This window comes from Pecten maximus, unplaced genomic scaffold (genome assembly GCF_902652985.1).
Source record: "Pecten maximus unplaced genomic scaffold, xPecMax1.1, whole genome shotgun sequence".
In the NCBI taxonomy this organism is placed as follows: domain Eukaryota; kingdom Metazoa; phylum Mollusca; class Bivalvia; order Pectinida; family Pectinidae; genus Pecten; species Pecten maximus.
This window is the reverse complement of record NW_022983091.1, coordinates 53370-66694: the sequence shown is the minus strand read 5'-3', so window position 1 is coordinate 66694 and position 13325 is coordinate 53370. Positions and strand designations below refer to the sequence as shown.

The 13325-nt window shown below is 37.9% G+C and overlaps 2 protein-coding genes across 2 annotated transcripts; both read right to left on the bottom strand.

Moving 5' to 3' along the window:
• Positions 1-4200: 4200 nt before the first annotated feature.
• Positions 4201-8181, bottom strand: LOC117321441 (THAP domain-containing protein 1-like). The gene is made up of 3 exons (XM_033875857.1): positions 7881-8181; positions 6822-7283; positions 4201-4253 (listed from the first exon to the last, which is right to left on the bottom strand). Exons 1-3 carry the CDS (start codon positions 8056-8058, stop codon positions 4201-4203), a joined length of 693 nt encoding a protein of 230 aa, XP_033731748.1. The 5' UTR covers positions 8059-8181.
• A 2823-nt stretch (positions 8182-11004) lies between these two features.
• On the bottom strand, positions 11005-13116 carry LOC117321444. Its single transcript, XM_033875861.1, has 3 exons — positions 12532-13116; positions 12057-12249; positions 11005-11771 (listed from the first exon to the last, which is right to left on the bottom strand). Exons 1-3 carry the CDS (start codon positions 13045-13047, stop codon positions 11059-11061), a joined length of 1422 nt encoding a protein of 473 aa, XP_033731752.1. The 5' UTR covers positions 13048-13116; the 3' UTR covers positions 11005-11058.
• Positions 13117-13325: the final 209 nt, after the last annotated feature.

Genomic DNA, 13325 nt, shown 5'->3' with positions numbered 1-13325 from the left:
TATCTTAAATAACATTTTATAAGTGTTGACAATATGTATTCATTTCCAGCTTTAACCAAAACAACAAATATCAATTTGGATCCACCTGTCACTCATTTCCATGTAATAACTGCAACAAAAATTTATCAATTTTAATAACAAACATTTTAACTACTCAATTAAATTCAGTTGCCCATTCTGAAAAGTTCATTTTGCAGTACTATAACCCCTTAATCACAGAAACAATACTTTTCTATTTGCTTACAAAATGATACAAAACCAAAATATAAATTCCATGCATATAACATCTCCCTTGGATAATGCAAAACGTATATTTAATTAACATGACTATCCAGGTGAGCGATGCAGGCCCTCTGGGCCTCTTGTTGTTATTGATTTATAGTACACACAAGTAAGCACTAGATGTAAGCAGTATGTATATGTACCGCTATCTACCGGCATGACTGAGTACAGTAGACTACACTCGCTTTGTGGATATTGACAGTATAACATATTTACATACTAATTCAATTTTAGAATTATAACTGAAATCTTGTAACAGCATGGCACAAATAGTCATCTGAACATATGTTGTATATTGAAAAATTATTTAGGTAAATATTAACTCATTTGCTTGACTTTTAGAATTGTAACTGAAATCTTGTAACAGCATGGCACAAATAGTCATCTGAACATGTGTTGTATATTGAAAAATAATTTAGGTAAATATTTACTCATTTGCTTGACTTCAATTTTCAATTTATCAATTCATTGATTACTGTATTTGAAGTATGGTGTAGCGAGAATTTCAAGTCTTGATCATGACTTGATGAACGTTCTAAATTAAGAAATTATCAAAATGAATTTGTTTGAAAAATAACACAAGTTCCACAGCAATATTATATAGAGAATCGATCACACTATTTCAGAAGTTATAAAACTACAAATAACAATTAATGGCTGAATATCAAATTAAGTGAATATCACAAGTCTTTTTGCATTTGTTTTTAGATAATCCGGATTTCCGTTTTCCGTCTTTGAAAAAAAAAATACGTGGGCGTATTGCATAGTAAACGTAGCCATGTGTACATATGTAACAGCTGATTTCAATCAGATTGACTTAACATGAACTTAACACCGTCTCAGTAGTTCGTCACAATCGATAATTTGATCGTGAATTCGGTATTTTGCAAATTCGTTCAAAATACTTCCAGGTAAAGGAAAAAAATGCATATGGTCTCTATACACACACCAAAGATTAATAGATCCTATAGGGCGAATCGCGCGGCCATTTTGTGACGTCACTATTAGGGCGTGGCTTAACACTGGTAGGCAAAAACAATGGCGGACACAAAGATTACTACGAGGAAGATACCTGAAAGCGAAGGCGATATCGCATATTATATCGAGGATCAGCCACGCGAGGCAAGGCAGCGATATGAAACGAAGTTGACCTACGACAAGGGGCAGAAGTCTTTACCTAATCCGTACAGATTATCCTCGGGATGGGTAAACGACATATCTACCTGGCCAGACCTAACTTACGGCGATATTTATAACTACCTGATCGACAGCCCAGGTGTATACACCAAGGAATCTATGAAAGCCTACAAATCGTTGGACGCATACAGGTAGGCACAAAACCAATGAAATAATTAAATAGAAAAGTGATCTGATGTCGGAGTTTCGCTGTATTTAAACCGTCGATACATAATAAACATTTATCATTTACCTTTCGCGGGGAGAATTTGATTTGGTCACGTGACGACACACCTGGATGATGTTTACCTTTGTGTAGAAAGGTGTCGATACAGTAACGTGCAGATTCTTAATCTGTGTCACTGTTTTAGATCGTTTCTGTTCCTGGATAACCCCATCGGTGCAGTCTTGTTGATTCACTTGCATAGTCTATGTGTTTTGTTTTACTGAGATTGTAACAAATGATCACTGATCTGTCCTCTAGGTATGTGCAGAGTGGACATGTCCAGGAAGTGTACTACCATCCTTTGGATGATAGGAACCTCTTCTGTTTCCTCAAGGCAAAGGTTGTTCCATCGCAGAGAGTGAATGATAAGCCTCACCAACCATGGATATGTGTCAACAAAGACAGTGGCAATATCTATTGTGCACATTGCACATGCATGGCAGGGTAATTATAACTATATTATTTCAGTAACATATCAAAGCTTCTGAAGATGAAGTATTTTTAAAATTTGCATAATTCCATTTTGTTCTAATTATATAAATTATTATCATAATAAATTAACATAAGTTAATATTTAGGGAGAGGAAACTACTTAAGTAGTTATGTTACTAATAGCTTCTGTACTTTTAATTATATTTGCTCCTGTTTGTTTTGAAAGACAATGTATCAAATTATTTAAAATATTTGGTCTTTTGTTGCTTTAATCTATGTTAATGTGACATTACATTTCTCTTTCAGACTCGGAGAGGCCTGTAGCCATATTGCCGCACTCATGTTTAAAATACAGATTGCCGTTCACATGGGTTTGACAACCAAATCATCAACTAGTGACATCTGTAAATGGAACAGCACATTTCGAAAGGAGGTAAATATCATCAATAATACTTTAGTCAGCCATTAACATGTTGGTAGTTCTAGATTAGATCTTATTCCATGTGTGTGAAGTTAATGTCATGATGTATTGGTATTAAAATGAAATACATAGTAATGTTTGTAAAACATAATTAACTCTTTATTAAGTGACAGTTAATGATCAAGAACAATATATGAATGCTGTGTAGTGTGAAATCTGTAGTAACACTATTTACTGGTATAAAGTTTCTGTTGACCCATGAGACTTGATTAAAAATGTGCATTGAAAATATTGCAATGTGTTCATTTTTCACTATTATTCCTGCAGATTGAGCCCAAGACAGTGTCCGAAATGCAGGGTATACTAAAGGATGGAAATGGAACACATCCTGTAGCAACTGTTCATGCAACAAGCAGGGACCCTTTACCCTCAGATGACATCATCAAAGCCCTAAAAGATGTGTGTCCAGGTGCCGTATTTTTCACCACAATTCCACCTGTTGGTCCCCAAGAGACAGTCGAGAAGCCGAAAAAAACAGAAAAGGCTCCAGCTACAATCACATCTCTGTTCTGTACAGACAACATCCCCAGTGATACAGATGAACTGAAGGGCAAGTGCCAAGAGGTATGGACAAGTTATATTGTAACACATGACCAAGCTTCCTTTATTGAACAATCAACAAGGAACCAGAATGTGTGTAGCCGGTGGTTTGAACATAGGAAGGGCAGGATTACAGCCAGTAAAGCCCATGATGTGTTTGTGAGGAGAGACAGCACTAAAGCCAGACAATTTAGTACGGAGAATTGTTGGATATCAGTCCTACGATCTTTCGAAGACAAAATCTGTTTCGTGGGGATTGGACAATGAGGACACAGCTAGGGAGCAGTACAGGAAAGCCATGACATCTGTCCATTCGAACTTTGTTGTCAGAAAGTCTGGTCTCCTGATCGATTCCAATAGGCCGTATCTTGGAGCCTCATCAGATGGTATCCGTGAATGTGCGTGCTGTGGCAAAGGAACTGTGGAAATAAAGTGCCCTTACAAACACAGGAAATCACAAATTGACCATGCAGTGAAATCTGACGGCACCTTTTGCCTTGATAAGGACCTGAAGCTCAAGCGTGGACATAAATATTATACTCAGGTACAACTGCAGATGTCTGTTCACCGGGTTCAGTTTTGTGATTTCATAATATATACAGAGAAGGACATGATAGTGAACATCATTCCATATGACACCGATTACTGTCAGAAAGTGCTAACAAAGTGCAACACATTTTTCATGGACCATATACTACCAGAGATCCTGACAAGACGTCTCTATAATTCTGAGTCATCCGCAGCAGACAAACTGGAGGAAGAGAACCTCTACTGTATATGCCAAGAACCAGCATACGGCAAGATGGTACAATGTTCAAATGCAGATTGTCCAAATGAATGGTTTCACTATGGATGCATGAACATTAGGAGGAAACCAAGAGGGGCTTGGTTCTGTCCAACTTGCAAGTTGTGAACTTAATTATGTGATCGTTAAGTTGTGAACTATTTACTCCAGACTCGACAGGTGTGAACTTGTTGTGTGAACATTTAAGTTGTGGTGAACTCTACTCCAGCCTCGACAGGTGTGAACTTGTCATGTGAACATTTAAGTTGTGAACTTTATTTACTCCAGACTTGACAGGTTTACAATAACCATGTCTTTGTCATTTGGATTCCCTTGAAATTAGAACACAAATTCAGTGATTATAAGCAAGTGATTTTTAATGTGTGATTATACATTTATAAATTGAAACATGAATGATATCACTACAATTGCAATATGATTAAATAACTTGAACAGTCCAATCTCTTCGGTATTTTTTCCTCAGTTATATTGCACACAACTTATCAGATAATTGCAGTAAATTCACTGATACAAGCATCAACAGTACACACAACTGGGTGTAGGAATTCAAACAATTATCCATGTGTAAATAAATTATAAGTGTCAATAAATTAAAGTGAAAAACTTTTTCACTTTCTCACAGGATATACAATATGAAAATTATGCACATATTTTTTTATGTTACTAAACTTGGTTGCAAGTTACACAAAGCTGCACAGATTGTTACGACAGAGTCTACATGTGGAACTAAACTCATAGGCATAGGGCCACTAATGACCTTAAAGGTTTTTAAGCGTCCAATGGCACGTTCGACATGTATCCTAACTCTAGCAATGGTGCGCGTTCTTTCAATGTCTTTCTGGCTCAGTTGGACCAGTCCACGGGTAAAGGCGGGGATGACAAGTGTTGCACCTCTTGAAACAAGTTCTTCAGAAATCAAAAAAACACGGTCTGCTAAAACAACATCATTATAAGAAATCAAATCAAGAAATCCAGAACGCTGAGTGATTATCTTGTCTGAAGTTCTACCACCGAATACTCTGGACAAGTACGATATGGCACCACATGGGGTTATAGCAACTAAAAGCTTCAAAGTGTTATTGTGTTTATAATTTGACCAAGTAGATGCTCTCGCTGTCAAATTTCCAGGGCGGTCAATGAAAATCTCTGTACAGTCTATGATGCATCAACATCCTTTGAAATGTTGTCTTACTATGTCAGGCATTGTAAGGTCATCTGACCCAAAGGGTCAGGATGACCTATAGTCATCGTGCTTCGTCCGTCGTCGTCCGCCGTGCGCCGTCCGTAAACTTGTTCTTTCAAAACGCTACTCCTCCTTAACCCTTGGGTGGATTACTTCCAAATTTGGTTTGAAGCATCATTGGGGGAGGGCAATCATATTTTATATAAATGAGGCTGGTCTGACCCCTGGGGCCAGAAGGGCGGGGCCCCAAACAGGGAACTTAGGTGAATATTGCTATAAAATCCTACTCCTCCTTTACCCTTGGGTGGATTACAACTAAATTTGGTGTGAAACATCATTGGGGGAGGGCGGTCATATTTTATATAAATGAAGTTGGTGTGACCCCTGGGGCCTGAGGGGCGGGGCCCCAAAAGGGGAACTTTGATGAAATTTTGCTATAAAATCCTACTCCTCCTTAACCCTTTAGTGGATTTCAATCAGATATGTTGTGAAACATCATTTGGGGAGGGCGGTCATATTTTATATAAATGAGGCTGGTGTGACCACTAGGGCCTGAGGGGCGGGGCCCCAAAAGGGGAACTTTGATGAAATTTTGCTATAAAATCCTACTCCTCCTTAACCCTTTAGTGGATTTCAACCAGATATGTTGTGAAACATCATTTGGGGAGGGCGGTCATATTTTATATAAATGAAGTTGGTGTGACCCCTGGGGCCTGAGGGGCGGGGCCCCAAAAGGGGAACTTTGATGAAATTTTGCTATAAAATCCTACTCCTCCTTAACCCTTTAGTGGATTTCAACCAGATATGTTGTGCAACATCATTTGGGGAAGGCGGTCATATTTTATATAAATGAGGCTAGTGTGACCCCTGGGGCCTGAGGGATGGGGCCCCAAATGGGGAACTTTGATGAAATTTTGCTATAAAATCCTACTCCTCCTTAACCCTTTAGTAGATTTCAACCAGATATGTTGTGAAACATCATTGGGGGAGGGTGGTCATATTTTATATAAATGAGGCTGGTGTGAGCCCTGGGGCCAGAGGGGCGGGGCCCCAAAAGGGGAACTTTGATGAAATTTTGCTATAAAATCCTATTCCTCCTAACACCCATAGTGAATTATTACCAAATTTGGTGTGAAACATCATTGGAGGAGGACAATCATATTTTATATAAATGAGGCTGGTTTGACCCCTAGGGCCAGAGGGGCGGGGCCCCAAAAGGGGAACTTTGGTGAATTTTTGGGGAAAGGCAATCCTTATTGATATAAATGAGTCTTGTCTGACCCATTGGGACAGAGGGGCATGCCCCAAAAATGGGAACTTGGCTAAAATTTTGCTTTATGATGCTGCTCTTCCTGGACAAGCTAAATGGATAAAAACCAAATTTGATCTAAAACATAACTGGCTGCGATAAATAATTTATGGTAATAATGCTGGATTGGGGTGTGTGTCCCTGCTGTAAGTGTAAGTGTTTGTCAGATGACCGTTAAGGCCCATGGGCCTCTTGTTCTTATAATGTCATCTTTTTCTGGCCAGTGAATGAGAAATGCCAGTTTCGATGCCAGAACTGGTATTGTATTATTCACAACATCTGAAATGACTGATTCTGAGCATCTAAAGCGGACTGCCAAGTCAAAGTTCAATGCATTCATCCTCAACTTCATCAAAATTATCATCAGAACACTGGCAGAATCTAAACATTGCTTCTTTGGTAAAACAGACACAACATAGTTCAGTAACCACAGGAAACAAGCATATGATGGTAGCCCAGTATAGGAAGTTGTCCTGCTGTTATTATCTTTAAGATTTGGTCCAAATGATACCTTATCCACTGATGCCCGTAAATCCTCATTCTCAGCTTGTAATCGTTGAAGCTCCTGCTGCATCTGACTATTCTGCCTCTGAAGTCGAGTTATTGTGTTGATGCAATGTGCATGAGGGTCTAGATCTGCAACAGGATCACACTGGTTCTTTGGCTCCGATGCGGAGAGTTCTAGCAATATGTTGGCAGCTAGGGAAGTATTCTCCTTCTTGGCAATCTCTTCCTCTCTCTTGTGGAGTCTGACATGTCTCTTGGATCCTGGTGTTACTTGCCGTAAAGGTTCATATCCCATAGAAACAGAAGGGACATAGTCTGGATCAAGGGGGTCATTGCTCTTACCTGAAATAAGAAACATTTGTTATAGAAGTTGCAAAGAAAAAAATATACTCAATATAATTATATGAACATATAATATTCAAGCAGGTGCAACTATTATCTAATTTATAACAGGAGATAACTACATTTACAGTATCTAAATTCTAAACAGTTTCAAAAAAGTTATGACTTTATTGAAATGTGTGTGTTCAATGAAATAGGTGTCTATAATGACTGTAAAAAAGGCCTCTTAAAAACTTAATTCACAATAAAGATTGAAAATCAAAACAATATGTTACAACAAACAATCTGCGTTATTGATCCCTTCATATGAATCATTTTAATATAAGACTAGTGTAAGTAAGCTCGTCTGCTTACCGACTAGACTCAAGCCAAGAACTATTTGGTAAGTGTTAGATCTATGATGGGGAATCGTTTACAGTAGCCTATATAGGGGCGCTCAAAATACTGTGTAAATTAAATATCAAAATGTTCCGTATAATGATGTAACTTTAAATTAACATTCTTCACATACAGAACAAAAACAACAGGAGTGTATATTGTATTGTCAGTTATCTTAAACTATGGTTATTTTTGATCTACCGAAGAACGATTACACACCGTTGATAAAATGGCGACCGCAGACACGATGGCTGTCGTTTGGAGTCCAGTCTTTTCTTTTCAATGCCGCCAACCAAAGTCGTTTTCTCTCGGGTTTCTTTGGGAATCTGTAAAATGACAACTTTGTCCTTGCATCCCCTCTGCTATTGCAACCGATGACACAGCAAGATGTCGGCATAATCGCATTAATAGGTTCAGCATCTATCGACCCATATAATGTAAACAAGTAATGGCGGATAGCTTGGAGTACTCCAGTGTTGCCTACCACTCAAAATCACGTGACTTTGTGACGTCACCGCGATTCGCCCTATATTGGGTCCATTCTCTCGTAAAAATGTCGATTTGGGTCCACTATCGACCATTTCGGTAATTCAACTCTAACGACAATCGGGCCGCGATTCGCAAATGAAAAATTAATTTCAAATTCGTAAACCTCTAATAATTTTCAAATGATACAATTAGGCATTGAAAAACATATATGTGGGTCAATTCTCTGTAAATAATGCCAATTTATATTATAATTAAGCCCCATTTTTCTTCGTTTCGGTATTTCCAAGTCTGCTTCACCTGTGGTCCGTTTCAGTAAATATTCTCGACTTTGCCGAAATAAAAACAAGCTATATAATTGTTCATTTTAAACATGACAACAGCCGACCACAGATATCATCTGAATATTGCCGTAGTTATCTGTCACTTCGATTGTAAACCCATTGCCAAAGTCATGGAAGAATCGACCAATCAAATTGGTTTAACGTTTGATTTCCGTAATCTTGCAGTTACCTCCCTTACAACAGTAAATACGTTCCAAGTATCGCCTACAACAACCAATCCCGTGCACATGGCAACAAGATATTATCATTTGATTTATTGGTCGTTTTCGTCAAAAGAAAATGGAATATGGAAATCGATGACAATGTTAACGCTACGACCAGTCACCCTGACCACAAATGCCACCTAGTATCTACCTTTCTCGCAAACATGTACAGTAACCTATAGTATGATACAATGTATCGTCTCGTACCTATAGTATGATACAATGTATCGTCTCGTATGCCGTTATTGATATATTTTTTTCTCTAAATTATAGAAATACTCATCTAGTTGATAATGATGTAACATTCAAGAATATATATATTACACATTTAAGTAAATCGCGGACATATTTGCAGACCTATGCTATAATGTCAGCCGTTTTGGAATGAACACGGAAGAGGAAAACTTTCTAAACATCCGGAGACGAATGCGCCTGCGCAATATTTGTAAACATTTGTATACATAAATATATTGGTTTGACCTGGAGTTATTCGCAAAGTTCAGGTTCATTTAGTCTTCACTTTTCGCTAGCGTTATGTATTTTTCAAATCGTATGCATCTTGAAAACATCTACTGAATACATTTCAACATTTTCGGTAAAACTACTACATAAAACGAAGATGTTTTTGCCAGTAAATTATTTGAAGCGTAAGGCAATGGGGGCAGCCATATTTCATTGAAACAGACAGTAGATGGCGTATTGGTGAATGTGGCTACCAAATATGGTCATATTTCTCAGTCCAGTTCTTGATGGCAATAACCGAACATTAATGTTCGTTTAAAAACAAATCGGACTTACGAAATGTATATCAACATTTCTTATTGATAGTTACCTATCAGGCTACATATCTATTTTCTCACTTCATAGCATACTGGCCAATCAGTGGCTGCCAGACATTTTATCCTTGGCTCAACTTTCTATACACAGGGGCTGTTTCAAAAATATATTTTTTCATTTGGTTGGTTGTTCCCTACAGCAAATGGAGACACTGGTCCTGGACCCACAGGTATAAGCCCTTGGCAATGCCTACCACAGGGATATGCTAGGGCGACGGGGCGTACAGGGTGAGGACAATAACAAGGCCATGAGGCACAGTGCCTACAGAAATTTCACCCTTTGGCGACATGGACGCTTGGGACAAGGTGTGAGGCGGGTTATACCAAGTTGTGTAATTTGGAAAATAAGGACAGTTTTCCCTTCAAGGACAGGGACCTACGTTGGATTCCTCCCACATCGACTGGCATAGACTGTAATAATCTAGAAAAAGAGCTTGCTCTGGTTTATGGTATATGCTATTGCATTTCGACGACAGTAATAATCTAGAAACAGAGCTTGCTCTGGTTTATGGTATATGCTGTTGCATTTCGTCTGTCATCTGGTATCGTTACTACGAAATAATTGATATCTTCCCAACAACCACGAGACCCAAGGTGATGTCACTTGACCAGTAACATACTTATATGAATAGGCATCAATCAAATTCGGGATTTAATATGTATTTCGTAAATCAGTGAACATGCAGTCTATTGATCATGACCTCTTGTACTAACATCTTTGTAGAGGAAATTATTCTACTGTTCATTTAGTTTCATAACTTTGTAATGTAAATGTTTGAAATTTCATTATTCACACTTCCAGGTATACAATGTATTCTGATATGATGATATAAGTTCAGTCCTGGAACCTGGATTTCTTCTTGAGGACCAGTTCCTTTGTTGGAAGGGGGGGTATCTCAGCCAAGGTCCTTTTTATAAGTCTTGGATCACCTTCCTCCAAGGGAAACCTTTATGGGATTGGTCCCACATGGTGTTCTTAGGCAAATAGTACCTTTCTCAGGAGGTCAGGAATGTGTTGGTATGTTTTCCGTTCTGTTACTGGAACAGCACTCCAATTTTTGTTTCTTTTGGAATACTTCCTTACATACCTGAGGAGAAAAAAATACATTATTGTGCCGTTTTTCTATATTTTGTCTCGCAACAAAAATATAAATAATTTCCCACACAGCTCTAAGGTATATAGATAAGATCTAAGATAATATACAATTATAGCATGTTGATGAGGTCAACACCTGGTTTTATCGACCTGAGAAAAAAATATCGACCGAGACCGAAGGTAGGTCTCGGTCGATATTTTTTTTCTCAGGTCGATAAAACCAGGTGTTGACCGAAATCAACATGCTACAATTACTTTATTATTTTTCTAAAAAAAATTATAAAATGGTATTGTAAACTTCCTCAACTGTGGTCTTGGATAATTTTTTAAAAATAACAACAAGTTCTTCAAATTTAAATTTAATAAGTAATAAATTTCATCAAGAATATTTTAACACAAACAAAATCAACAATTTTGATACACATTTGTAAATTACTGTTTAGGCAAAACAAAATTAAAGTTGATAGTAAAGTTGCTGCAATTCGCAAATGAGGGCATAGGCATGCCTTCCAGAGCACTAGGAGCAGTCACAGTCTGAGGATTTTGTGATTCAACCGACTGAGGATTTGGTGCACTAATGGTAGATGAAGCTGGAGGGGGATCCATAAAATCCAAGAAAGTATTCTCATCAAATCCACCACCAATATCACTGAAGAATGTTTCAGTTTGACTATTAGTCAGTTGTGTGAGCTGTAATCCTTCTTGATCATCACTTACTTGTTGATGGGTTACATTGGTTGTTTTTTGGACCAGGACACCTTTAGATCTTGATGATTCACATTTTTTGCTGATGGTTTCAGACATCAATCGCTTTGTAGCATTATCTGTCTTACCAGAGTAGGTTTTTAGTGATGACTCGGACTTATGTCCCGTAACTGTCATTATGTGCCTACTAGGAATATGCGCACTATCCAAGACATGCACTGTGGTAGCACGTAGGGAGTGGTTAGTGTAAACCACGGAGAGTGATGCAGCCTTACTTATTTCTGTCATAAATGACCCAATCCTGTTATGTCCAAGAGGAATATTGTCATAAAAAATGCGATCCTTAGGGTCCTTTCTGGCCTTCTGGAACAGACGGGAGCAGTTGGGGTTGAGTCTTCTTATATACTTGACAAAAGATCTCACAGGACATTCCATAGATTCTGAAAAAGAACAACAAAAAATGTACATATTTCTTTAAACTTTATCATGATTGAATCATAACCTGTTCTTCTGTCAATTTTCATAACTTTGTTTCTTTATTTAAATTCAAATGTTTTAAAATATTATGTCGTAATTTGTTTATAAGTCTGTGTCCCATTGAAATCTTACCTTATTTCCAACAGACATGTATTGCAAAAACAACTTAATCTGATATTTAAAAAAAAAAACATTAGTTTGTACACCCATGACATACACATATTGTTTGTTGTAGGAAATTTGTTTACCTTTAACTTCATACATTCTTCCATCTGAAGATTTTTGTGAATCATCCTGGTGATTTTTTGTCAGTTCGTCTGTGGTCTTGTATACATACAAAGCGCCCTCATCGTCTCGGCCTACAGCAAAATCTTGTCGTGTCAGGGTAGCAAGATTCTCTCTCCCTCGCCTCCCAAAATGCAACATCAGGTCGATAAACACCTTTTTGAAGAAAAGAGTATTTAATTTTTCATGTCAGTTCATATTACACAATCAACCATCTATATTTTACTAAGAAATTCAGTGTTGAATGTAGAATATTTTAATTACTTGTATCTTACCTTGACCTAGATCAAACCAGTGAGATATATGACATATAGGTCATTGTCATTGATCACCCCCCCCCCCCCCCCCCCTTTCAATGTAGTTACCTAATATGTAAATGGCCTTTTTAATTTAACATTGTTTTATTTTGCATATCTATAGAAATTTGTATACATGTACCTTATATTGCAATAGTTGGGCATCTTCCAAATTGCCCCGGAGAAGGTAATGATAGAGATTTTTTAAATCTCCATCGCTTACAGGTGGGTGGTGGTTGACAGCGGCTAGTCCCTGGCGTTTTAGCTCCTTAGACATCCCTTTGAATGCCTGCGAGGATTTTCGAAAGATGTTGTGATTTGTGATATCTATATTGTCAGATCTACACTTTTCAAGGTGTCGTTGCAACCCGTGCCTGTAAGAAATGAGCGTTGACTTCTTATACATGTCACCATTCTTGTTTCTCATTTCCACATAGAAACTTGACAGCTTCGAGTCCAAATCATCCTGTGTGAAATTTTCAAAGTCCGTGGCGTAATTTTTGGCTGATAGATATTCCCTGAACAGTTTTACAGATGTCATAGTCGTCCTTTTCGTGTTCGCAGAGTCTATGTTGTCTATAATTCCTTTTAGTTCATCTCCGTCAACCGATGCAAACCGTGCAGTCGCCATTGTGTCAACAAACGTACGTTCGGTCATTCACGGGTGTTCGTTACGGCAATAGAGAAAGTCCGAGAGCACCCGAAAGATGAACGCTGCGTCACATCTATTTATGGTAATGCGAGGTTTACAATATTATTGTAAAAGTTTACACAGCTTATTTATAGTGCGTCACGTGTTACGTTTTCAGCCAATGGAAAGACACGAATTACAATGAAAAATAATGAGATTATTTGTGTTATGTTGAACCAACTCAGCCTCTAGGATCTACTCCATATAAGAAAAATGAAAAAAGGGGGGAGGGGGGATCTCATATC